At 49.4% G+C, this 24,430-nt stretch overlaps 3 protein-coding genes, 1 long non-coding RNA gene and 1 pseudogene across 17 annotated transcripts; 2 read left to right on the forward strand and 3 right to left on the reverse strand.

Moving 5' to 3' along the window:
• Positions 1 to 834: 834 nt before the first annotated feature.
• Positions 835 to 3,323, forward strand: LOC148321823 (recoverin-like). 2 transcript variants are annotated; one of them, XM_088318078.1, is made up of 4 exons: positions 835 to 1,152; positions 1,254 to 1,710; positions 2,794 to 2,905; positions 2,995 to 3,323. In XM_088318078.1, the coding sequence occupies exons 2-4, from the start codon at positions 1,330 to 1,332 to the stop codon at positions 3,078 to 3,080; spliced, it is 579 nt and encodes a 192-aa protein (XP_088174204.1). In that variant the 5' UTR covers positions 835 to 1,152; positions 1,254 to 1,329; the 3' UTR covers positions 3,081 to 3,323. The 2 variants fall into 2 exon arrangements, with proteins under 2 accessions (XP_088174204.1, XP_088174202.1); XM_088318076.1 differs by having other exon boundaries at positions 836 to 1,152; positions 1,249 to 1,710.
• Positions 3,324 to 4,381: 1,058 nt separating this feature from the next.
• Positions 4,382 to 8,080, reverse strand: LOC148321824 (germ cell-specific gene 1-like protein). Its single transcript, XM_088318073.1, has 7 exons — positions 7,841 to 8,080; positions 6,682 to 7,600; positions 5,911 to 6,105; positions 5,790 to 5,849; positions 5,560 to 5,718; positions 5,190 to 5,301; positions 4,382 to 5,107 (listed from the first exon to the last, which is right to left on the reverse strand). The coding sequence occupies exons 2-7, from the start codon at positions 6,875 to 6,877 to the stop codon at positions 4,636 to 4,638; spliced, it is 1,194 nt and encodes a 397-aa protein (XP_088174199.1). The 5' UTR covers positions 6,878 to 7,600; positions 7,841 to 8,080; the 3' UTR covers positions 4,382 to 4,635.
• A 164-nt stretch (positions 8,081 to 8,244) lies between these two features.
• Positions 8,245 to 13,909, reverse strand: LOC148321825 (uncharacterized). 5 transcript variants are annotated; one of them, XM_088318070.1, is made up of 10 exons: positions 13,783 to 13,909; positions 13,175 to 13,272; positions 12,852 to 12,925; positions 12,637 to 12,792; positions 12,403 to 12,531; positions 12,137 to 12,257; positions 11,893 to 12,068; positions 10,161 to 11,811; positions 9,995 to 10,087; positions 8,245 to 9,801 (listed from the first exon to the last, which is right to left on the reverse strand). In XM_088318070.1, exons 3-10 carry the CDS (start codon positions 12,918 to 12,920, stop codon positions 9,788 to 9,790), a joined length of 2,409 nt encoding a protein of 802 aa, XP_088174196.1. In that variant the 5' UTR covers positions 12,921 to 12,925; positions 13,175 to 13,272; positions 13,783 to 13,909; the 3' UTR covers positions 8,245 to 9,787. The 5 variants fall into 5 exon arrangements, with proteins under 5 accessions (XP_088174196.1, XP_088174194.1, XP_088174197.1 ...); XM_088318068.1 differs by having other exon boundaries at positions 12,852 to 12,928; XM_088318071.1 differs by having other exon boundaries at positions 12,852 to 12,946.
• A 694-nt stretch (positions 13,910 to 14,603) lies between these two features.
• On the reverse strand, positions 14,604 to 15,547 carry LOC148321826 (putative serine/threonine-protein kinase SBK3; annotated as a pseudogene).
• Positions 15,548 to 16,237: 690 nt separating this feature from the next.
• Positions 16,238 to 22,979, forward strand: LOC148321827 (uncharacterized). Of its 9 annotated transcripts, XR_015847003.1 has the most exons (7): positions 16,238 to 18,653; positions 18,762 to 18,917; positions 19,146 to 20,987; positions 21,077 to 22,090; positions 22,157 to 22,208; positions 22,278 to 22,372; positions 22,476 to 22,979. It is a non-coding gene; the product is annotated as an uncharacterized LOC148321827 (long non-coding RNA). The 9 variants fall into 9 exon arrangements; XR_015847004.1 differs by having other exon boundaries at positions 16,238 to 18,552; positions 18,625 to 18,653; positions 21,077 to 22,372; XR_015847005.1 differs by having other exon boundaries at positions 16,238 to 18,552; positions 18,628 to 18,653; positions 18,780 to 18,917; positions 21,077 to 22,372.
• The last annotated feature ends 1,451 nt before the right edge of the window (positions 22,980 to 24,430 follow it).

The following is a 24,430-nucleotide window of genomic DNA, read 5'->3' on the forward strand; positions in this document are numbered from 1 at the left end:
CTCCCGATCACTTGTTGCCATGGCGACGGAGAGCTCCTCGTCACCGTGACGACAATGAGCTTGAACTTTGCCGCTAAAAATAGAGCCCCACCCCCTAAAGTCTGGTCAATGGGATTTGACGACATTGGAAGGCCCGTTTTTCGGCTGTTGCTTTTGTTCCGCTGCCAAATCCTCTTTAGGCCACCTCGGCCACACAACTCCTTCGTTAATCTCTCCGCCCCCTTTTCAATCACAGGATTCCCTTCCTCGTCAGCGTGTCGAAAGCCAGCACACACACACACACACACACACACAGTCGTGGAAAGTCGAAATACCTTACTCGGTCGTTATTTTTTTGTAATTTTTTTTTTTGGGGAGCTGTCCTTTACTTGAGTATCTATTTTTGTGACGACTTTTTACCCCGACCCACATTTCAGTACTTTCCACTTGTTTTGCCAAAATAGGCTCGTTCCATTTTTCAACCTCTGCGCCCGAGGAAAAACAACCAATCAGAGAAAGACGGCCCACTCATCCCCTCGTTCGCCAACAACTGGGCATGATTCGAGCAAGCAGAATCCGAAGGAGCGCACGACGGCGCCTGCGTATCATAAAGAGCAGATGGCGTGCCGCCGCCCCCGTAAGCCGGTCGCAGCGCCGCACCTGAGCCGTCACCTGCTGGATTTACACGCTAAAGTCTTCTCGGCCTGCCGCAAGGTCAAAAGTTGCCGGGCCTGCGTCTCCATTTTATTTAATCGCTCTAGCGGATGTTTTTATTTGTTCGGGTTTCCACGGCCACCCTCCTCCTGCATCCCATAATAAACACACGGCCTCAGTCGGGAGGAGCTCGTTGAGTGCGCAACAAACTAAAGATGCTTGACCACTTTTGCCTCGTAGCACCGCCAGTGAGGTGAAGAGAAAGGAAAAATTCTGAAATGCCGACTTCATAAATGATCAGAACATAAACACCAGAAGTGACAAAATCACATCAGCGCGCACGTGTGTGCGTGCACGGTGGGACTCAAAACGGGCTCTGCCGTGGCTCCGCCTCAGGCTGATGTTTTTTTTTTTTTTTTTTTTTAATTAACTAATCCCAGCAGATGGAGGCGGATTTCCTCAGCGGAGCCAGACCAAATATTCCCGTCGGTCCTGCTCCGATCTGCTGCTTCCACACAGGTAAGGAAAAACAAAATTCATTCCAATAAATTGACCTGATTTTCAAGTAGCTCGTTTTTTTGATCAAGCACGTGACGCGTGTTCCTTCCGTGCCAGGACAGACTTGAAGGGCTTTTTTGAGTTTGGACTGGTTTGACCCGCCGCGCCTTCCCGCCGCTTGTGTCCTCGTCACCAGTCATGGGAAACTCCAAGAGCGGCGCCGTGTCCAAGGAGATTCTGGAGGACTTGAAGCTCCACACCAAGTTCTCGGAGACGGAGCTGACGCAGTGGTACGACAACTTCAAGAGGCAGTGCCCCAGCGGCCGCCTCAGCAAGGAGGAGTTCCAGTCCATCTACAGCAAGTTCTTCCCGGACAGCGACGGCAACACGTACGCGCAGCACGTCTTCCGCTCCTTCGATACCAACGACGACGGCACCCTGGACTTCAAGGAGTACATCATCGCCCTGCACATGACGTCCACCGGCAAGACCACCAGGAAGCTGGAGTGGGCCTTCTCGCTCTTTGACGTCGACAAGAACGGATACATCACCAAGTCGGAGGTCAAGGAAATTTGCACGGTAAGTTTTGGGGGGGCGGCAATCAATTTCCCCAAATTGAAAAGATGGCCGCAAAGAACCAAAGGGGTCCAACTGAAACTGGTGATTTTTTGTTTTTGTTTTGATTGGCTTCCTCAGACCAGTTCAGCTTGATGGCGAAAGCCCGAGTGGAAAAAAAGCACTTTCCGACGTTTAAATCCGTCAATGGCAGTGAATGAGTTAATCAGAGAAATCCTTTTTTCACTTTTGGATCGATGTGAAGTCGAGTGACAATTTGTGGTGGCGCAATCATGCCGAAGCAATTTTTTTTTTTTTGGTTTGTTGGGACGGGTGGAGGTTGGCGTCCACGTGCTGCGCCAGCGTGACTCAAGTGATGAAAAGTCCGCATGCAGGAGAAAAGCAGGATTAAGACGTTAATTGGTGTCAATTAACACTTTAAGCCAGCGGGGCTCTTTCAGGTCACCTCGCTTTCTCGTGTCCTCGCCGCCAAATCCATGCTTGCATACTTGCAGGGCGGAAGAAATGAAAACAAATCACAATGAGGAGCCCATCCGAATTCTTGAGAACATGAAAGTCCACACGGGAAGGAAGGCCGTACCCGGAATCGAACCGTGAACCTCTGTGGTGTGAGGCGGCTGTGTTTCAGGTTTGGAGCGGGCAACGCACGTCAATCATTTCGGCGATGAAAGTTGAAGTGATGGGAGAACAAAGACGTGCGGGACCCTGAAAAGCTCATCTGGTCATCATCTGCTAAGCCACTCGGCGGCTTCTGGTGACGCTTTGGGATTACACAAGTGACAAAAACATGACGGCGCTGCCATTTTGGGACTTTTTCGGCCTCAAGAACCAGCTCGGGTTCCTTACGATTGTTTCTGCAATTGCTGCTGCTGATGATGAAGAGGATGAAGGCGTTTGCACTACACGGCGGCAAGGGGGCGCTATAACCCTGACAGAAAATGTGCCGTAGCTCCAGTTTAGCTCCTCCAGCATTTTATTTGCGATTCTCAAATCAATTTATGAGTGATTTTCTTTTGTAGCGGTCACGACGCCCTTTAGAAGCATCAGAGGAATAATTCCGGATGATGATTTGCGTTTGCGTTGCAGGCCATTTTTAAGCTGATTCCCAAAGACGAGGTGTCCAAACTTCCCGCTGATGAGAACACAGCAGAAAAAAGGGCCGAAAAACTCTGGAAGTTCTTTGACAAGGGCGAAAACGGTGAGGGGAGAACTGCAGCGTCTTATTTGAGTGTCCGGAGTGGGGAGGGGGGTCGAGGGTGTGACATTGCGCCGTGCGTTGTTTTTCAGATCGCGTGGCCGAGGGCGAGTTCATCCAGGGCGTTCTGGACAACGATGAGGCCCTGCGCTTGATCCAGTACCAGCCCTCCAAGTGACAAAGAGCAAATGCAGTCGCGGTTCTCAACCTGGGCTCCCGGCCCCTCCGGGGGTCCGTCAGCTGTAGCTTTAATTTGTAATCAACGGTCAGATCATTTTGTTTTTTTAAGTGCGACAGACATCAGACAGACTCCTCCCTATCTTAGCTTTGGGCCAATGAAAAGCGAGTGCGCTTTTGTTTCTCATCTCAAATGCGCTCTCCTTTCTTGCATAAAGGATAATAAAGCTCGATTGAATCGACAGTGCTGCTTTTTCACTCTTTGAAGATGAAGCAAAAAATGCGGCCACATGATTACGTACAGCCCCCAATTTGCATTTTTTTTGTCTGATTGATGCATTATAATAATTTATCTTCTTCCACGTATTTTGGAGGCTTTGAAAGTGCCGGCTTTGTCTCCTTGCTGCTTGACCCTTGTCTGCGACGATGTTTGTCTGATTTGCACAAGCAACAATTCCTTTGGTCCCATTTTTTTCTTTTGCCATCTGCCATCTTCTTGACCTGAATCCTCCTCGTCCTGTTGTTACATCAACGCTGCAACTTTTCTCTTGAAATTAGAGGCCACCCAGCGACCTTGTTGATCTGTCAATCAGCGCGCTCGCTTTGTGCAGATTATCGGTGTAATCTTGCGCAGAGCATCTGTCTCAGGTCCAAAGCTCCCATTCTTTGCTGCCGGGCTCATTAAATGCCTCCACTCAATCCTCAACTTTACATGAGAGATTTTTTTTTTGATTTTTTTTGCCATGCTGGCTCTTTAAGAATAAAATACGCTTTGGTTACACGTGGCGCAAACACGCAAAGAGCAGATTCAAACCCGGAACCGCAACAACGGCGAGACGGATGCGCTAACCTGCACTCAGCCGGTGGGATGAGCCCGAAAGACAAAACTGTTGGCAAGAAGAAGAAAACCATCAGCATTTCTAGTTAGACGAAACAATCAAAGGTATTAACGCATTCACTACCAGCCCAGTTAAAAAAAAAAAAAAGATTTTTGACGTCTTCAGCCGTCAATGGCAGTAAATGAGTTCATTATTCAGCCCAAGACATGAGGCCAGCCCAACACTTATTGCATCTATAGCGTGCCTTTGCCGTTCCATCACCTGCATTACACAAAAAGGTGTTTAGAAGCCTTTGTACAAAAAAACAACAACAAAAAAAAAAAACAACCAGAGGACAAAGGTCAGCACTTCAAACTCAAGAAAATCGTACCTCCCACGCGGCCGTGTCGTGTTTTGCAGCGTCCGAGAGCAGCAAGCACTGATGTCATTTTTCCCGCAACGCCATAAAGTGATAAACAACAACTTTGCTGTGGGAGTGAGGAGTCAACTTGTTTACTCAACACACACTTTAAACGTCAACACAAGTCATGTCTCGTCTCGTGCAAGGGAAAGTGGATTGAAAAAAATTGAAAAAAAAAAAAAAAAAGAAACCAAAAAAAAAAACATTTAGAAGCAGTCGTACCGCTGTGGTTTCTCATCACCTCTTCAAACTGGGCCCAGGTTACAAATGAGTTCTTTCAGTTCCTCTCCAGACCAGCAGGTGTCAGCAAAGCGGCGCTAGCAGAGCGAGCCGTCCTCATCCTGATGCAGAAAGTCCATCTGGTCCAGTTCCCGTTCGCAGTCTTCGCACCCGTCCACGCCGCATCCCTCCAGCACCAGCACGCTGCCTCGAGGGTCCGCCGGCCGGCCCGCGGACCCCATCACGCCCACGAGCCCCATCCCCGCCACCCCCATGCCCACGAGCGCCCCGCCGGCCCCGCAGGCCAACGGTCCCACGGCGGGGCCCGCCCCCCGTGGCCACAGGGGGTCCATGAGCGCCCCCTGCTGGCCCAGCTGGATCAGCTGGCTGACGGAGTAGACGCCGCCCCCGGCGCGGACCACCTCTTCATAGGAGGGGGCACGGGCGGCGGCGCGGACCTCCTCCAGGCGCACGCGAGCACGGTGCTTCATCTCGATGATGGTTTTGGTGTAAGAATTCAGCGTGGCGACGGCGGCCGCCATGCAGCAGCTGAACGACAGCCAGGCCAGGCTGGGGGTCGAGGACAGAGAGAGTGACATGTCGGCTTTTTTTTTTCTGAACGGTGAGTATGACGACGCGTGTGCACACATACGCAAAGGACCAGCCGTAGTCCCACGTCTGCGGCCTCCAGTCTTTGGGCCCGATGCTGACGGTCATCTGGAAGACGGTCGTGTACATCATATGTGCCACCATGCCCATCATGCCTGCACGCCACAAGTGGGGGAGGGGCCAAAGTCACACTTCAGGACACAAGATGCTGAACATTTGACACTCTTCAGTTTTGCGATGGACATCTTTAACGTTTGCGGAAATCAATTAATCCATCCAATGAATGTTCCTTTAGTTTTTTTCTTTGCGTCCTCATTGAGGTGCCCGTGGAGGTTTACCGTTCAGAACGGCAGATTTGTGGGTGATTGTCCCGTTCCGTCGCTCGCAAAATGTGCAAGCGGGTTTGTGCCCACCTGACAGCACGGTGCACATGGCGGCGAAGGCGTTGATCTTGAGGGCGTTCATCTCCCTCTTGACGCACAAGCAGATGGCCTCCACCCACATGAGCAGGAAGCCCATGGCCAGCAGGCCGATGTACATGAACTCACTGATGACCGACAGCCACAGCACACCTGCAAGAGGGGGGGGGGGGCTTGAGACGCACGCAGCCGTGAACGCGGCGGCGCCGTTAGGCGGGACTGACCTTGAGTTTCTCCTGGCGTCAGCTCGATGAAGCTGCGACACTTTTCCTCCTGGTCTTCACCTGTAGGAACAACAAATGCCATCAAAACTGGCGACTTGCTCGCCCCCACCACGGCGCTCACCTTCGTTGTGCTTCTCGCAGGAGAGCCAGAATCCAGTGTGGAAGTAGCGCAGCATGTACTTGTCTTCGCCCGTCTCCCAGATGTAGTGGACGGCGTTGGCCTGCTGCTTCCTCCTGAGGATGGCCAGCTGCTCCCTCTGCAGCGGCGTCAGCGTCACGTTGGACGGCGGGTTCCGGGGGTCCGGTGTCGGGGACTCTGGTGGGAGGGCAATGGCAACACTAGTTAAAGTTATGCATCATTCGGAACGAGGTCAAGAATAAAATCGTCCGATATTTCTAACGAGGCGATTTGAAGGGACTCTCGACGATGAGTACAGAATCCTGAGGGGCAGAATTTGACCAAAACGCTAACGGGAAGCCAGCGAGCATTGTGACGTCAAGGTTCTAGAAGGATTGAGTGCTGCTTTGTTTGCTTGCCCTTTCAGATCTTAATCTGATGAGGGGAACACGCCGCACATGTGGAACATTGTATAGCACATGTTGGGGGGAAAAAAAAAAAAAAAAGATAAACCCGTCACAATCCACAAGAGTTGGGAGATTAGCAACAAAGCTTTCAGGGATTACGAGAATCCGTTCCAGTCCACTGTTCGATAAAACGACTTCAGCGTCAAAGCGGCACTTTCATGCATCTTTCTCTCCAAAGGCGGACTTTCCAAAATGTGTCAACGCATGCTGCTTTCGGACTGGTTTTATACAAAATCATCCAGAAAATTGAATTCAATTATTGATTCAATATCCAATCAAAACGGGTTTCTTTTTCGGGAGCTCTGACCTGTGGTGTAGGGCTGGCTGTTGTTCTGTCCGCAGTTCTTCATCTTGACGGGCGACAGGCAAAGCGGCTTGACCACCTTGTGGGTGCCCTCGCACCAGTACGACGTGCAAAAGGCCGACACGGACAAGCTGAGGGCCAGCGAGGTCAACGCCAAAGACAGCAGGGACCGCTGCCGGCGGGACATCTTTTCCAACATGGACGACGGCGCCGCGTCCTCTTCGCGAGGCTCAGAGACGCGGCGGCATGGCCGGCAGGCGCGGCGCGGAAAGATCAGAGACGGCAAATCCGGAGAAGGAGACTCAGGAAATTTCAGTTAGGGGTTGGCAGATCCAGATGTGCGGACATCACATTCCGGCACTTTCCCGACACGCCGGCGGAGGAAAAGGGTGGGGGAGGGGGGCGTGGCTACATGGCGCTTTCACAACCTTCATCTAGACAAAGCAGACATTTCACATTCAGAAAAACTCAACAAATTGCACATTTCATTTTGTGTTGATTTTGGGTGTAGTTCCACTGTTGACCACTAGAGAGCAGAAGACTATTTTGTTGGGTGTTGTAAATTTGAAAGGAAATATTTCAGATCAGTAAAGTTATTGAATGTTAAATCCTCTTCAGTCCTGCTTTTTCTGGCGACAGTAAACAAATCAAATATACATCGTAGGTTGTCATTAACATTCCATTTAATTTGTTATTTTACAAGTTGCTCAACTCACCTGACGATGGCGACCAGCCGTTCTATCCCATGCCGCCGCGTCCCACCGGGAAGAAGCTCAACATCTTAAAGGCGATACGTTATCTTTGGGATCAATATGCAGCGCTAAAGTCAAAGGTCGCCTCTGGGATGCTAATCCGTCTCAAACTCACCGGCTCGACTGGATCAGATTAATGTCTTTGTCTCGGTGTGGACCACCACCTCAACCTGACCGAGATGATGAAAGACACACGGTTAGCGAGACAAAATGGCAACAAGGAATGTTTGGAATGCTGAAACACAAAACGGGCTGGGGAAGCATGGAAGCTGAAACATGACGTGGAATGTTAAAATCATGGCATGAAAAAAAAATGCAACATGAAATCATAGGACAGACCAAAAAGATGTGATGGAATGCGAAATGAGATTTTCTGAGAAAAAAAAAAAAAAAACGCCTTTGGGACTCACCCGCATGAGGACTCGCTTTGTCGTTGCTGTCGTCCGTCCCGAGTGGTGTGTCAGTTTGCGCGGAAAAGCCGGACGCTTTTCTTGGCCTAATCCTCCTCGCAAGTCATCATCACGACCCAAGTCCTGCCAAGTCCATCTGTCGCCCACTCGCACGTCAGCTCGGACCTCCGCTCCAAGAGCGCCAATCAAGTCAGCCGCCGGCGAGACCAGCTCAACGTCCAACCCGACGTCCGCAAAGGGACGCCAACCCTCGTCATCGTGTCCAAGTGGGACAAATTTGCTGCATGCGTGGAATGAATGCTGCACTTTTAAAACGACACATGTTAAAACATGGCGTGCAATGCTGAAACATGACAAAAAAATTGGAAAATAGGACAGAATGCGGAAGCATGATTACAATTGGAAACTTTCAAAGGATTTTAGTGGGTGCAATAAAAAAAAGAACAACAGTTCTGACATGTTTGATTACTATTTGATCAATCATAAAGCATGACATCATCGACATTGTCATCACATCGTTTAGGCCCAAAACAAGAACACGTTTGCACAGCTGATGAATGTTCACTCAATGAATAGCTACTTGTGATATTAATCATAATTATTACTAATAATAATATACAACATAATCAGGTCACTATTTACACCACAATAATAAATAATGTACATCACGTACGTACTCTATGAAATGTTAGTCAATACTTCATCCGTTATGAAGTTATATAAAAATAAACCGAAAGAAACATCACAGCTTCGCAAACTGCATTGACTCATTTACACGCCACGTCTTTGTCGCCCTCTTGTGGCCACAGTCAGAAGCGAACACCACAAAAGAAATACACGCACCAATCCATGAATCAACATTTTCATTTCTACAACACGCACCGCACAAACAAAATGTTTTCAAATCAAATGATGAAAAACAGATGATCGTCTTCTCCGATAATGTTCACTTGTGTTGATATTTATCGGCTCGTGATATGAGTAGTGGATTGAATTCCTGTGTGCACTTATTGTGGGGGAAAAAAAGTTTTCAAGCACTCATTGGAACACGTTTACCAGCATCTTTTCATTGATCGTCGTCACTCGATTTGATTGCGATTCCCGTGCGTTCTGACGACGTCTCACACACACACAAAGCATGACGTGAGCATGTTGTTGACAGGATTAGGAAAAAAAGACACTGCTGCTGACTCAGATGATTTATCATGAAGCTCTGTCACATGTCACCATCATCAACCGAAACGTTGCTGTGCAGTCACGTCAATAAATATTCAAGGTATAAATAGATAAATACTTCTGATATTATTTTACACTTGACTGTCAGGTTCACGTGTCATTATGTCAGCACACGCACACAACAAACACTTGCTGAGTCGGACACACACGTCAAAACAGGTACTGTGTGCGTGTGTGTGTGCGCTTGTATGTACAGTACGCGTGAATACACGTGTACGTATGCGTGTGCATGTGTGTAATTGTTGCATGTAGGGGCGGGTTATCAAGTTATTAAGACAAAATGTAAACACGATCCGGTCATGCCGCCATCTTGTGGACAATTTGTCCCATCAGGGAAGGGTGAAGAGTTAGCGCAATGCTAATGCTAACAGCTAGGACAACGTCAAAACCACGCCACAACTACGCGACACACGTACGACAACGAAAGCCGAGGAGAGGGAGGAGCCAAACAAACTAATCATTGATTAATATTCAGCCCACCCATCATATGACCGTAACCATGGAAACCATCACAACATTAGCGAAGCACCCATGCACTGGGGACTACCTGTCCTGAGTTGGGGGGCGGGGCTTGGTATTGGGAGTCAATGGGGATGCACACTGGGCATGCTGGGAGGGGGGGGTGCAGCTTTTAGGTGGTCTGAGTTCAGAAGCCCTGCCCCCTCGCCGCCCAGCCCAAAAAGCAACCCCTCCTCGGACGGAGTCCAGATCCTAAAAGGAGTTTTCTTCAGGCACCAACAAAGACACCAAAGAAACAAATTCAGGGTTAATCAGAAATAAGAACAACACTGGCCAAAGATATTTGATTGAAGAATAAATCCTAAATTTGGTGAGTACAAAGGTGAAAAAGTGACATCGCTCTTCAGCATTCACAAAATCATCATAACACAAGTAATTATCGGAATGCTAAAAAGCTACCTGTGCCTGGTTTGCTTTTGGTGTCTCCAAAGGGGTCGCTGGTCGGGGAGGGGGCTGTCGGAGCCCCCCAGTCATCTTTTGCACCGGCGAAACCTTCACCAAAGGACAAGCTCATTTGCGGACAAAATGTATCACGTCATCGAGAATGAAGCTTGTGTTGTCTTACCTGGCGCCCCCCAGGGGTCACTTTGCGCTTTGGAGGTGTCCCCAAAAGGGTCGCAATCATCAACCGGGGAAGACACGCCGCCCCCCCACGGGTCCGAGCCAGCAGGGGGCGCCGAGTTGGACGCCGCCCCCCAGCCATCTCCTGTACTTTCGGATGAGCTCAGAGGGGGCGCGGCCAAAGGATCAGATGTCCCGCTTTCTGCTGCAAAGGGGTCCTTGTGGGACGGGGCGGAGAAAGGCTCGTCCTTAGGGGGCGCTGTTGCTTCAGCGGCTCCACCGGCTGCTGAGAAAGGGTCATCGTGTGGTGCGTTGAAGGGGTCGTCTTTTGGGGCGTTGAAGGGGTCATCTTGTGGGGGCGTAATGAGGGCAGCAGGTGGACTTTCTTCACAGGAGGTTGATACGAGAGGGGCTTCGAATGGGTCTTCTTTTGGGCCATTGAATGAGTCGTCATTTGGGGCGCTGAAGAATGGGTCGGCTTTAGGGCTGCTGAATGGGTCATCCATGGGGCTGTTGAGCTTGTCGTCTTTTGGGGCGTTGAACGGGTCGTCTTTTGGGGCGTTGAAGGGATCGTCTTTTGGGGCGTTGAAGGGATCGTCTTTTGGGGCGTTGAAGGGATCGTCTTTTGGGGCGTTGAAGGGATCGTCTTTTGGGGCGTTGAACGGGTCGTCTTTTGGGGCGTTGAAGGGATCGTCTTTTGGGGCGTTGAAGGGATCGTCTTTTGGGGCGTTGAAGGGATCGTCTTTTGGGGCGTTGAAGGGATCGTCTTTTGGGGCGTTGAACGGGTCGTCTTTTGGGGCGTTGAACGGGTCGTCTTTTGGGGCGTTGAAGGGGTCGTCTTTTGGGGCGTTGAAGGGGTCGTCTTTTGGGGCGTTGAAGGGGTCGTCTTTTGGGGCGTTGAACGGGTCGTCTTTTGGGGCGTTGAACGGGTCGTCTTTTGGGGCGTTGAAGGGATCGTCTTTTGGGGCGTTGAAGGGATCGTCTTTTGGGGCGTTGAAGGGATCGTCTTTTGGGGCGTTGAAGGGATCGTCTTTTGGGGCGTTGAACGGGTCGTCTTTTGGGGCGTTGAACGGGTCGTCTTTTGGGGCGTTGAAGGGATCGTCTTTTTGGGCGTTGAAGGGATCGTCTTTTGGGGCGTTGAAGGGATCGTCTTTTGGGGCGTTGAAGGGATCGTCTTTTGGGGCGTTGAAGGGATCGTCTTTTGGGGCGTTGAAGGGATCGTCTTTTGGGGCGTTGAAGGGATCGTCTTTTGGGGCGTTGAAGGGGTCGTCTTTTGGGGTGTTAAAGGGATCCTCTTGGCTTTGGGGCTGGCCTTCAAAGGATTCTGCTGGTTTTGAGGGGTCATTTTGTGCCACAAAGGGGTCTTCCGCAACTGTTTGTGCTTTCAAAGGACGGAAAGTTTTGTCTTGCTCATTGGAAACTTGAGCGCTGGCCGACTCAAAAGAATTGTCCTCAGTTTTAGCAGGGCCTGAACATGACGCGTCGGGTTGGACGGGTGCGCCCCAAGGATCGGGGGCCGCTTCGGGGGCCCCCCATGGGTCCGGCTTGGCTTCTTCTTCTCCTTCCTCCGTCTTATCGCCTGACCAGGCCTGATTGACAACAGCGCCCCCTTTTCCAGCGTCTTCCCATTTCAGCTCGTCTTCGGACATTTTGGCCTGCGCAAGAAGCCGCCAGTGCAAATGATTTCTTCGCTAAGCAAAATCAAATGTTCTGAAACACAGCTTTGGCATGCTCACCCTCCTTTCCACCTCCTTCTTCTGCTGCTCCTGCTTGACGCGTTCCTCCTTGCGGGCGGCGAAGGAAGCGGTGAGGTCGGCCACCGAGGGAATGTTGTCCAGCGACGGGAGCCCCGAGGCGCCGGGAACGTAGCACGGCTTGTAGTTGGGGTCCTTGACGGCGTCCGAGGACGAGGCTGACGCGAGAAGGCCGCGTGAGTCGCAGGCGGATGGCGGGGCGGCAGCCCACCGCTTCGTCGCTTACCTGCGGAACCTTTGGATGTCTTCTCTCGGGTCTTGACGGCAAAGTCTCGCTCCTCCTTTAGTTTTTCGTCATCCTCCATCAGGACCAGCACAACTTTGGCCTTCTCTCGCACATTCGTACCCTGGACACACGCATTGTTCTTAGCACAGTGCTACCCAGTTTATTTTTATGGGTGGAAATAAAATGAGAGGTTCTTTGATTTTTTTTTTTTTCTTTAACGTCAAACATGACCTGCGAAGCATGGAGGGATGCAAGGTGGCGCTCACCTGATCTTTGCCGTCTTTCTCCACAAATCGGTACTCAGTGAGCGCTTTGACGATGTAGATGTTGTCTTTCATCTTGAGGAGCACGCGATCGTCCCCCGTCTTCAGCAGGTACTCGAGCAGCGTCAGTGACTGACACACACAAACAAACACACTTTGCTACACAGATGACAGCAAGCGCGTGCGTGCGCATTCGGAACAGTTGCGTGTGGAAGGCGTGCCTGCCGCGGTGGCCACCTTGTGGATGTGCCGCCAGTTCCGGTCATCCTTGAGCCGCTTCCACAGCATGGTCATGATCTCGTTGCAGGCCACCACGTTGTAGGTGAGGTCGGATAAGTCGGCCATCTGCGAGCTGGACGGCCCCCACGGGTCGTTGGACGTGGCTTCTCGAACCTGCGCCAGAGGCCGCGTAAGCCCTCCGCCCTCCTTCGTGTCTGAGAGGTGCGACCTACCTTGACCTCGGCCTCAGAGTAGTTCTGGACCAGGTTCTTCAGCTGTCTGCGCAGCATGGAGGACGTCATGGCGCCTACTGGGGCACGACAGGTCGCTTATTAAAAAAAAAAGCACTATATAGTTGTTATGACAAAACAAGATGTGATTCTTCTGGGGAAAAAAATTCTACCAAACTGCCACTTTTTGTGATGACATCGCGAGAAACGGAAAAGATCATTTTGTATTGATCTTGAATGTTTGTCAACTGTGGACGTGTGAAGCCCTTTGAGACTTTGTTGTAATTAAAGGCTAGACAAATAAATGACACACATGACTTCCAAACCTGTGAGTGATGTCCTGCTGTGCTATCAGAGGCTAATGATGCTAACGTTGCCAGTGCGGCTAACGGCTCATCGCGCTGACCTCTTCTGCTCCTCAATGCTGAAAAAAACAAGTCAGTCAGGGAAGATAAAGAACAAGCAAGCAGTCAGACTTGAATGAAGCTAACATGCTAACTAGTTTATCAGAACGTGACAGGATCATCCGAAACCAGAACTGGGCTCAGAGCTAAACTAATGAGACGAAAACGCGACTTACTCGCGAATATTCGTCCTAAATTTCACACGTCACCTCGGCTAGCCAAGCTAAAGGCTGGCCGTCGAAATGCGAAGATTCTGATGACGAAATGAACACTTTGCGGCACCAAAACGCTGGCGAATGTCGCTGTTATTTTGTAGAACCTTGGAGAGCGACAAGAGCCAACATGGCGGCGGCCGAGCCGCTGAAAGCTGGCACAGCAGAAACACTCTTGTGGCAAAAGAAACAAACGTTTCGACACCACAATACTGTTGCGTGAAACTTAGTGAACAAATGTGGATAAGTCCTCGGTGTCGGGGGCAGACAAACTGCGGCGCAAATGTGAAAAATGTGAAGAAAATGAAAGCGCCTCACCGTGAAAACATCCGAGGAGCTTCTTGTTCTTGCTTGTGTGGGACTTGAATGGCGGCCCAATGCGCTTTGGCGCCACCTACCGATCGAGTTAGGTCGGCACAAAGGCGTAACCTAAAGGCGGGGTAGGGGGCACTTTGCCACATTCCGACCTGTCATCCACTAAACAATAGAAGGATTGACGATGTTGGGCCTGCGACCGCTCCTTTTTCCACCCACGCTCACTGAAAGGTTTTGGCCGTATTTTGTTATGGTGATCGTGACAATATGAGGGTGACCGTCGCTCACTTTTTAAAGTTCCGACAATCACTCACACGTCTCCCCGCTGAAACTATTTTCCCAGATACTGTGTGTGTGTGCGTGCGCGTGTGCGTTCATGGACGCTACCGCTCGATGCTAAACGTCAGCGCAGGCGAGCGGTGTGGTGTTGCCAAGAAAGTGTCTAACGCGTTGACAGCAAAACAAAAGGGAAGTCGATGTGTCCGGTGGCCAAGAATGTCGCCCCCGAAAGGTCACAAGGCAAAAATAGACGCAGTCCGTTCTGTGACTGTGACCTCCGCCAAGGAACCCCATTTATTTGCAACGAGCCACTTGTCACTTCTTAGTAGGATTTGAAGCTGTTGAAATGCAAAAAAGTAGTCTGAAAGCAGGTTGGATCCGGATCGGCTCCAGATTGGACATTTGCCAATTACTGAAATGTAACAAATGAGCCTTGGTGGAGGTCAACGCGCTCTCTCGCCATCTTTTTTTAACTCCAAGCATCTTGTGAGACTTTTGGTCACTTCTTTTGCTCAGCGTTCCTTCTCCTTCACTTCGGTTCTTCTTCTGCTTTTTAGTCTCAACGCCAACACGAGTCCATCGTCCTCATCCCCCTTGTTCATGGCTCCTCGCCCTCGTTAGCACTAATGCTAATGCTAAAGCTAACGTAAGCAACATGCAAGTCCATGGTTGACCTGTGTCTTTGGTGCTTCTTCACTTTGGCTTCTACGGCTCTTCATCCTCTTGTTAGCGCTAATGCTAAAGCTAAAGCTAACAAGCAGCAGATGGGTCTCTTGCCTCACATCTGTCGTGGGACCTCCTTCTCTTGCACCTCGGCTTCTTTCTCTAGTTAGCACAAATGCTAAAGTTCTCAGTTCATCTCTGTCCTCGGCCCTCGTTCTCCTTGACCTTGTTGACGACTGCTCTCCCTCAGCTCTTCTAACTTTGCTCCTCCAGGCGTTCCTTTTCGCCGGCGTGCAGCCAGGCGCCGCTCAGGTAGCCCAGCACGTCCTCGGGCAGCCCTCGGTCCTGCGGGCTCGGGTCCAGCAACCGGCGGAAGAAGGCTCGGGCCGGCGGGGTCAAGCGAACAAACTGGGGCTTCTGCCGCTGCGGCTCAGCCCACACATCCAGTTGGTCCTCCAAACTTTTGGCGGCGCCGAACCACTGCAGATACTTGAGGTAGGCGGCACAGTCGGAGGACATGTGAGCCCAAGGGTGGGCGTCGGTCAGCGCGGCATAGGTCAAGACGCCCAAGGCCCAGCTGTCCACGCTGGGCTCCACCGGGGACCAGACGCGCGGGCGCCGCGTCTTCGTCTCGTCTCTCGGCACCACTCGCCGGTCAGCGTCATTGTGGTCGTCCTCGTTCCATCGCGCCACCTAGGCTTAGGGGGTGCAGTAGGGCGAGCGGTACCACACCTCCAAGACTTTGGTCCCTCGGGCCTTCACCTGCGCACACGCCAGCGTCAAGGAAAAGCGTCGAGGCTGTAGGCTGCGCGTTGCGGACGCACATAGTGCAGTGTTGCAGTGTTTTATAAATTTATATTATCTGTAAAACCTGCCCTCAATCAAATTTATTTAATTCCAAATTTAATGAATGAATGAAAAAAATAATTCCTGCAATTTTATTTAAACATTTCATGGTGTATTTATTTTGGCACTTTCAGTCTGCCCTAGTTTCTGGATGTGCATGGACTTGCTTCTATACTGTTAAAATGTCTGGTTTTGTATATTTTTGGTTTTGTTCTCATCTCTTGTTATATTGACAAAGGAAATGTTATTTCATTGTAAAATTAAATATTCTGTTTTTTTAATTACGAAACACAAATCCAAAACAAATTTCGAGTCGTATTTTCTGTTTTAATTTTAAAAACAAAAATGTGGCAACAATTTTTATGATTCTTTATTTAAAAAACAAAAAACTAAATATGTGGTCACCGGGTGGCGCTCGTGTGCAAAACTCCGGTGAATTACTAGTGGAAGAAGAAGGCTTGGATTGGATTGGATTGGTGGACCGGAAGTCAGGCCTATAGCTCAATCGAAGACAGGTGTGGACGAAGCGAATCATCAAGAACAGGACGCAGACGCGGCAAGATGGCGTCGGACCGCGTGACCGTCCTCAGCTAAGTGAACACACGAGCAAATGTTTGTCGTTTGTTTGCCGTTTTGCTTCTTGCACGATTTGCACACTTGAGGGACGCGACTGCGTTTGAGGTTTGAGCACAGCACGTCACAATTCACTTCCTTTTGTTTGATTTAGCACATTATTCTCTTTGTTTGGTGCCGGGCTTTCAAACGTTGTTTTGTTTGTTTTATCGTAGCATTTTATAACATCGCTCTGATGTGCACCTTGGTCCATTTGCCTGCAGGTCGATTGGAGCCAGGTGAGGACGAAGCTAATCGTCAAGAATAGGCCGCAGACGCGGCAAGATGGCGTCGGACCGCGTGACCGTCCTCAGCTAAGTGAACACACGAGCAAATGTTTGTCGTTTGTTTGCCATTTTGCTTCTTGCATGATTTGCGCACTTGAGCACAGCATGTCACAATTCACTTCCCTTTGCTTGATTTTGCACATTGTGCTTTCTATTCCTTGCAGCGCTTTCAAAATGTTTTTGTTTGTTTTTAATGCTGGCCAGCTCTTTTTGCTTTGTGTCTTAAGTGTCATAAATTACACATTTGATGGCTTTGTTCTTGAGAAGTGAACTGTTTTTCTTTTTACTAATTGTTGCTGTGTATTGCATATGATGCATTTTATTTCAGGTGCTATAAATAACCTTTTTTATTTTTGACTTCCTTCTCTGGTCTCATGACGTTTACTGTCATGGTAAAAAATAAAAATTTGGTTTTGTCCCCTCACCTCATCTGAGGGAGGCAATTGCATTTGTAACTTTTTTTTTTTTTAATCATGGGCTGAAGTATTTATTCTCAGATGTGCAATTTCCTTGAGTCTTTTTTTTTTTGCAAACTTGTGAATGTGATTTTTGTCTAATGCTTGATGCCGGTTGTCAATACTTCACATTAAAAAGCTTTTTTGTGCCAACTGCAATCAAAAATTGCGACTTTATTCTTCCATTGCCGGTTGATTTATGACCAACGCGTACCTCGCAACCGTTCATTTCTCCAATTTCGAAGGCGCCCATGCTGGTCAGCAGCACATGGATGCCTTGTTGGCACCACGCCAGGAAGCCCGTCTCTGCGCCGTGGGAGACAAAGGCGTCATTGTCACAAGTGTGTGTCCGTGCACTTCCCTGTCCTGCCGCCCCCCCCTCTCACCTGCCTCCCCTCACCCAATTCCCAGGAATACCGCTCGTCTACCCTGTCTCCTCCCACCCCCTCCCTCTTCCCTGACCTATCCCCCCCTCCCTCTCATTTGCCTCCCCCTGTCCTGACTCCTGCCACCGCTGCGCTTTCTTGTCCTACCTCCCCTCTCTCACCTGCCTCACCCCACCCACCTCTCGCCTGCCCTGTCTCCTCCCACCTGTCTTTCCTGCCACCTCTTCCCTGACCTACCCCGTCTTTCTCACCTGCCACCTTCTACGCTGACTTACCACTCTCCTTTTTCACCTGCCTCCCACTTCCCTGACCTGCCACCCCCCCTCTCTCACCTGTCGCCCCCTGTCCTGACTCCTGCCACCACCGTGCTCTTCCTTGACCTACGCCCTCTTTCTCACCTGCCTCCCTCTTCCATGTCCTGACTCTGCCCTACTCTTCTGATCCCACTGCCCCCTTTCCTGCCTCCCCGTGTCACTGACCACCAGGCCACGAGAGGAACGAAATGGGCTGCACCGCATGTGCTTTTCTTTCCCAAGCTGACAACGCCCATTTTTGAAGACATGGACAAGGAGTGGCGTTTCCTGCCAGGTCACTCATGGCTGAGAGGTTATTGTTCGGCGTTGGGGAACCTGAGATCTGGGTTCAAATCCTGCCGGGTTTCATTTAAGGTTCATCTCATCAGATTCATGTTATGCATGTGTGCCTCGGGTTGCATATATGTAGTTTTTACACGTTTGTGGACTGAGATACACTTTTGTAAATGATTTTGCAACAGTAATAGAATAACCCAATAAATTATTGTGGCGTGAAATTTTAGCAACACCTTCGAAGTGAATCAGATGCTAAAAAGTACGACAGTCTGGCTGTCATGACAACACTACTTCGTCTTCAGGCGCGACGTTGTCGCCATCTTCTGGTCAATTATAGAAATGCTTGCGGTGAATCCCAAATAGTGTTTTTTGCAACAATTTCCACGGCAGGCCAAAGCAGTCATTTTGATCGGTACCAAGTGACGCGAGTGTGCGATATGCCGTTGAAAAGGGAAGAAGGATGTTGGCATGGATTGGCGGACGTGACGAACAGGCCGACAGGTCAATTTGGCGGACGTGACGTCAGGCCGACAGGTCAATTTGGCGGACGTGACGTCAGGCCTGCAGGTCAATTGGCGCCAGGTGTGGACGAAGCCAGTCATCAAGTACAGGCCGCGGCAAGATGGCGACGGATCGCCTGACGGTCCTCAGCTAAGTGAACACACGAGCAAATGTTTGTCGTTTGTCGCTGTTTCTCACGATGCCATTTTCCTTCTTGCACGGTTAGCAGACTTGAGGAACAAAACTGCGTTTGAGGTTTGAGCACAACACGTCACAATTCACTTCCTTTTGCTTGATTTCGCGCGTTGTGCTCTTTGTTTGGTGACGCGCTTTCAAATGTTTTTTGGTATTTATTGTTGATAGGAGCATTTTATAATATAGCTCTGGGCCGCATCCTTGTCAATTTGGGCGGACGTGACGTCGGGCCTGCAGGTCGATTGGAGCCAGGTGTGGACGAAGCTAATCGTCAAGAACAGGACGCAGACGCCAAGATGGCGCCGGACCGCGTGACCGTCCTCAGTTAAGTGAACACACGAGCAAATGTTTGTCGTTTGTTTGCCGTTTTGCTTCTTGCATGATTTGCACACTTGAGCACAGCACGTCACAATTCACTTCCTTTTGTTTGATTTAGCACATTATTCTCTTTGTTTGGTGCCGCGCTTTCAAACGTTGTTTTGTTTGTTTTTTAATTTAAAGTAGCATTTTATAACATAGCTCTGATGTGCACCTTGGACAATTTGCCTGCAGGTCGATTGGAGCCAGGTGAGGACGAAGCTAATCGTCAAGAACAGGCCGCAGACGAGGCAAGATGGCGTCGGACCGCGTGACCGTCCTCAGCTAAGTGAACACACGAGCAAATGTTTGTCGTTTTTATGCCATTTTGCTTCTTGCATGATTTGCGCACTTGAGCACAGCATGTCACAATTCACTTCCCTTTGCTTGATTTTGCGCATTGTGCTTTCTATTCCTTGCAGCGCTTTCAAAATGTTTTTGTTTGTTTTTAATGCTGGCCAGCTCTTTTTGCTTTGTGTCTTAAGTGTGGTAAATTACACATTTGATGACTTTGTTCTTGAGAAGTGAACTGTTTTTTTTTAATAATTGTTGCTGTGTATTGCATATGATGCATTTTATTTCAGGTGCTATAAATAACCTTTTTTATTTTTGACTTCCTTCTCTGGTCTCATGACGTTTACTGTCATGGTAAAAAAAAAAAAATATGGTTTTGTCCCCTCACCTCATCTGAGGGAGGCAATTGCATTTGTAACTTTTTTTTTTAATCCATGGGCTGAAGTATTTATTCTCAGATGTGCAATTTCCTTGTCTTTTTTTTTTTTGCAAACTTGTGAATGTGATTTTTGTCTAATGCTTGACGCCTGTTGTCAATACTTCACATTAAAAAGCTTTTTTGCGCCAACTGCAATCAAAAATTGCGACTTTATTCTTCCATTGCCGGTTGATTTATGACCAACGCGTACCTCGCAACCGTTCATTTCTCCAATTTCCGGTCGGGGGACACTTTGATCCAATTTGGACCACAACTTGGACTTGTAACTTGACTCCTTTTGCGGATCATCTGTCCAATTTGAGGTAAGTTTTGTCAAACAGAAAAATTGTACGGTCTTATTGTGCACGTGTCGCGTTAAAATGAAGAGTTAAAGTACCGTTTAAAAGTATTTTTTGAGATTTACACGTTTGGTTTGATGGTTTTTCGCTAAAGTCGGCCACCAAAACGTATTTGCCGTCATAAATATTATGCATTATCTCGACGGCTTTCAACCGTGCATTTTCTTTAGCAAGCGCCGATCGAGTTCGTATTTGTCATCCAAAATGAACGTGTCGGGATATCAACTTAACTTCTCTTGTTTCTCTGCAGAGCTGAAAATGAACGCGGCAGCCTTCAATACAAAGCAAGCGGGAGGACCTCGGACCAGCGGAAAATAAATTGGCGTCAAGTTTCAGCTCCTGCGTGGCATTTCTGGACACACCGAATTCACGAGAATGTCTGCTCTTGTCTAAAGTGTTTTCTTTTTTTGTCCCTCTCCGTCTTTGCCGTACTGTGTAATAAAATAAAGTTGGTCGTTCACAAGTAAGGGTGCGTGTGTGTTTTGCAGGCTGGAAGAGGAGCCGACTGGCACGAGTAAAAGGAGCGATTCGGCGTCAAGCGGCACGCCAAAGTCCACCTTGTGTGGGCAACATGTGAACAGGACTGGGTGGAGTGTTGAGCTCTGGGGTGCGCCTTGGTTGACTTTGGTTCTGGATGCCAATTGTGTGCCGTGCTGGCAAAGTTGTCTCGAAATGAGGGCAGGTGTCGAGAGCGGATTGTTGTTGGACTCGAGATGGTCGCTCGTTGTAGCTTGTCTGGATCCAGAGCAGTTGTTTTCTTGTGAGACGATGGCAATCGAAAGCCGGAGTGTGCCGTGTAGACTTTGAGGGCCGACTCCGTCATATTGCTCGACACGATCCTCTCCTCTCTCTCTGTGTTTCAGGATTGTGGAGCCACCGGATTTGCTGAGGGGCAACAAGAGGACCTGGACCAGGGTCACGAGTACATCCGCAAGTGTCGGGAGGCGGGCCGAACTGCTCCTCCTGGTATTCCGTCTTGAGTTTGCCGATGACTTGTGCATGACATGGATTTGATTGACAGTCACTCTTGGACTTGTCCCCCCCCGCCTCGCCAGGTTGTCGTAAGGCGGGATGGTCCGAGAGGCGCCGAGACCCACCGGCCGACGGTTAAAATTCTACACGTGCGCAATCCAGTGAGCGGCACGCCACGAATTGCACATTCTGCCTTTTGCAGGACGGACGAGGGAACGCCACAAAGTTGACGCTCCAATCAGGTCGCTGACTCGCCCGCCACCTTCCTTGGATGTTTTGACCTCGTTTCACAGGTCCAGGTCTCGAAGAACTGCTCGTGTGGAGTCTCGGTGCAATGTTTGGATTCCCGAAATGGAGTCTGTTGTTTTGCGCGACATTGTATCATGTTGCCGTCTCCGTTGCAGCCCGCTCATCCCGGAAGGGGATGGGTCCCTCGCGCTGCGGTCATTTTTCCAGGTTTCTTCCGCCAAGCCCGCTCAAACGGGCTCTTTTGGAGACTCTCTTGTGAATAAAGAACGATTGCAAATGCACTTGACTTGTTGCAGGATGGAGGCGGAGAAAGGACAAAAGCACCGGGATGAAATTTGTGTGCTTGTTTCGTAGGGTGGAAGAGGAAAGGCTGGACAAAGGTCACAAAACCGACGACCATTGACTGGAAAAAAAAAAAGGACGTCGTCGGGTGGAGGTCACCCAATTTTTGGCCTGCAGGAAAAGGAGTCGTTTCACAAATGAAGAATCAAGTGGAATGTGTCCGACGGGTGCTTGCAAATGGTGACCAGGAGGGGGCAGTGTCGCGAGCTTTGTGCTTTGCCTTGGTTGAGTGTAGCGAGGGAAGCTCGTCGTCGTTTTGTGCTCGGAAAGGTCTGACAGTGATGAGGGCAGGTATGGAGTGCGTTTTTCGAGCCGATGGTTGGACTCGTGTCGCTTGAGTGCTTTTGGCAAGAAATGTTGGCGTTGTTTGGCTTGTCTGGATCCAGAGCAGCTTTTGCTTTGAGGAAGTCACTTTGCTTTCGTGTCGAAGGAGTTTGTTAGCGACGCCAAACATTTGTTGGTTTCAGGATTGTGGACCGGCGCCACCAAGAGCAAGTTGGACCAAGGTGAGGAGTACATTGACCAATAAAGCCACCCGCACTCGGTCGATGAACTGTCTTATTTATTTGCAGGGTGACGAGGACGCCGGTTGGGACGGGAGGCATCGTGGAGAACCTGAACATGGTTATGAACGCTCGTCTTGAAAAATGAATAAAAAAAAAATGTTGTGCGTCAATGTGCTTGTTTTGCAAGGTGGCGAAGGAGCTGGAGAAAGGTCACAAAATGGAAGGCGGGTCCTCAAGTGGCACATGATGCCCATCGTTCTTGTCGCCGGGCTGCCATCAGAGGTAGAGGAACGATTGCAAGATGAACAGCTCGCTTTTGAGGCCAGTGCGCAATGAAATGGATGCCAACGCATCGTAAGACGAGTCTTGTCTCTTTTCTCCGTAGCGTTCCCAGACGAGAGGTGCAGATGCGACGGCGCCACTTGGAGAGCAAAGCGCCAACTCTGCGCCGATTGTATTTCTTTGTTCTTCCTTTGGTGTGTTTGTCTCCGCTCGGTCACTAACTCACTGGGTGTGCACTGACCAACACTAACTGCATGAAGGGGTTTCTTTTCCTGTCCGAGCCGCGCGCGTTTGGTTGCAGCCACCATTCTCAGCCCATGACAATATTCTCCACCACCGTCGTGTCCACGCTGCGGCCTTGGAAATGGTGGCTGCGGCCAGACCCGTCAACGCTTGTGACCAAAATGGCGTCTGAAATATTGTATGTGGACATGTTTGTATGCAAATTGTCAAGCTCCCGTTTTCTCTTTGTGCCTGTGTACTTGGATTAAAATGTGAAGTGATTTCAAGTGGTCTACTTTAAACTTTGGGGAGGGAGAAAATGTTCTTAAAATTTCTTGACAATAAGGCCTTGGAGGAAAAAAATAAAAGCACCTTAAGACATCAAGTCAAACTTGAAACGGGTTCCATCATCTGAAAGATTGTTTGTGTGTCCTGACAATGGCTTGCAGCCGATTTAGGATGTCGCCAACGACGACGGGAGAGGTTCCGGCACGCCCGCGACCCTCGTGAAGATAAACGGTTTGTGGCGACCAAGCGTTCATAGCGACGTCAGCTTTTTGATCCTTTTGCACGTCATAAAAAAATTAAATTAAGGCCTAAAATGTGATCCGAGGCATCAAGATTGTCAACACAATTGATGGAAAAATATTGCTACATGCGCTTTATTTTGCATTCTCATTTGTTACTTGTAACAATTTTCCTTTAATCTGAGAAGAAAAATGCACTTTTCCTGCTGCCCAAAGCCAACAGTAAATGCAGAAAAATGATTTTGACACAATTTGTAACCATCTCAACTTCAAATACCTTTGAATAACTCGAATGTTGCATTTGCATGAGATCATCCAAGTTGTCCACTTTGGTCAACCAGTGTATAACAAAAAAGATGAAAGGTGCGCTTCATCATAAATTAGAAATCATGTTTTGACTTTTCTGTATGTTGTCAGTCAGACATGAGCTTCAAATTTGTTGGAAGTTGAATGCAATGTACGCTATAAACGCTCGACTGGTTTCACGCCCCCCCCCCCCGCGTTCTTGACACGTAAAAAAATCCCCGCAAATAATTAAGTGAGGAAATACTACTTTATGCATTTAGACACGTTAAGCGTCGTGACGTATATTGGTCGACAGCTTTTGGCGGGTCTCGAACCGTGGATCTTCGCTCTTCACCGTCCTCGTCGTCAACCTGAGCTAGCGGGGCAATCAAATTTGCATGTAAAAACTGTCGCTTCATCTTTCACAATCGTTTCTCAAAGTACAATAGTCCACGAAGTTGTGTCCATGCAAAATGCTACCGCGAACTGTTGCAATGTCAAAAGGAAGAAAGTATACACGTTAACAATGTCGGAGGGAGTGAGAGCGTTACAGTTAGGGTTATTTGCATTTGTTATACATGCGGTTAGGGTTAGTGACACGGACAGTACAATCGGTTAGGGTTAATTGCATACATTGTACAGTTGGTTAGGGTTAGGGTTAGTTGCATTGCACAGAACGATATACATGATATGTCAGAGCGAGGCTCGAACCCTGGTTCTCAGGTGTCCAAACCGCAGCGTTATCCTCTCGGCCAGCGAATACCTGACAGCGACCACCGCTCCTCGTCTATTCATCGTTAACAATTGAACGCGGGCGCTACTTGTCGCAAAGTAAGGACAAATACGCCCAGATGGCCGGTCACCGCCAGAGCCACCGTGGTCGAGTGGTTAACGATGCAGAGCGCGACACCATCGGACCCTGGTACGAATCCCCGTCCAGGCAATGCAAGTTGTCAAGGGGGTGAAACTAAAAATGCGTTCGCATATATTTTTATTAAAAGTTGTGACAAGGCCCACCGGTGCA

The sequence above is a fragment of the Idiotropiscis lumnitzeri genome, chromosome 16, assembly GCF_059441095.1.
Source record: "Idiotropiscis lumnitzeri isolate Australia: NSW breed Sydney's pygmy pipehorse chromosome 16, RoL_Ilum_1.0, whole genome shotgun sequence".
Classification (NCBI taxonomy): Eukaryota; Metazoa; Chordata; class Actinopteri; order Syngnathiformes; family Syngnathidae; genus Idiotropiscis; species Idiotropiscis lumnitzeri.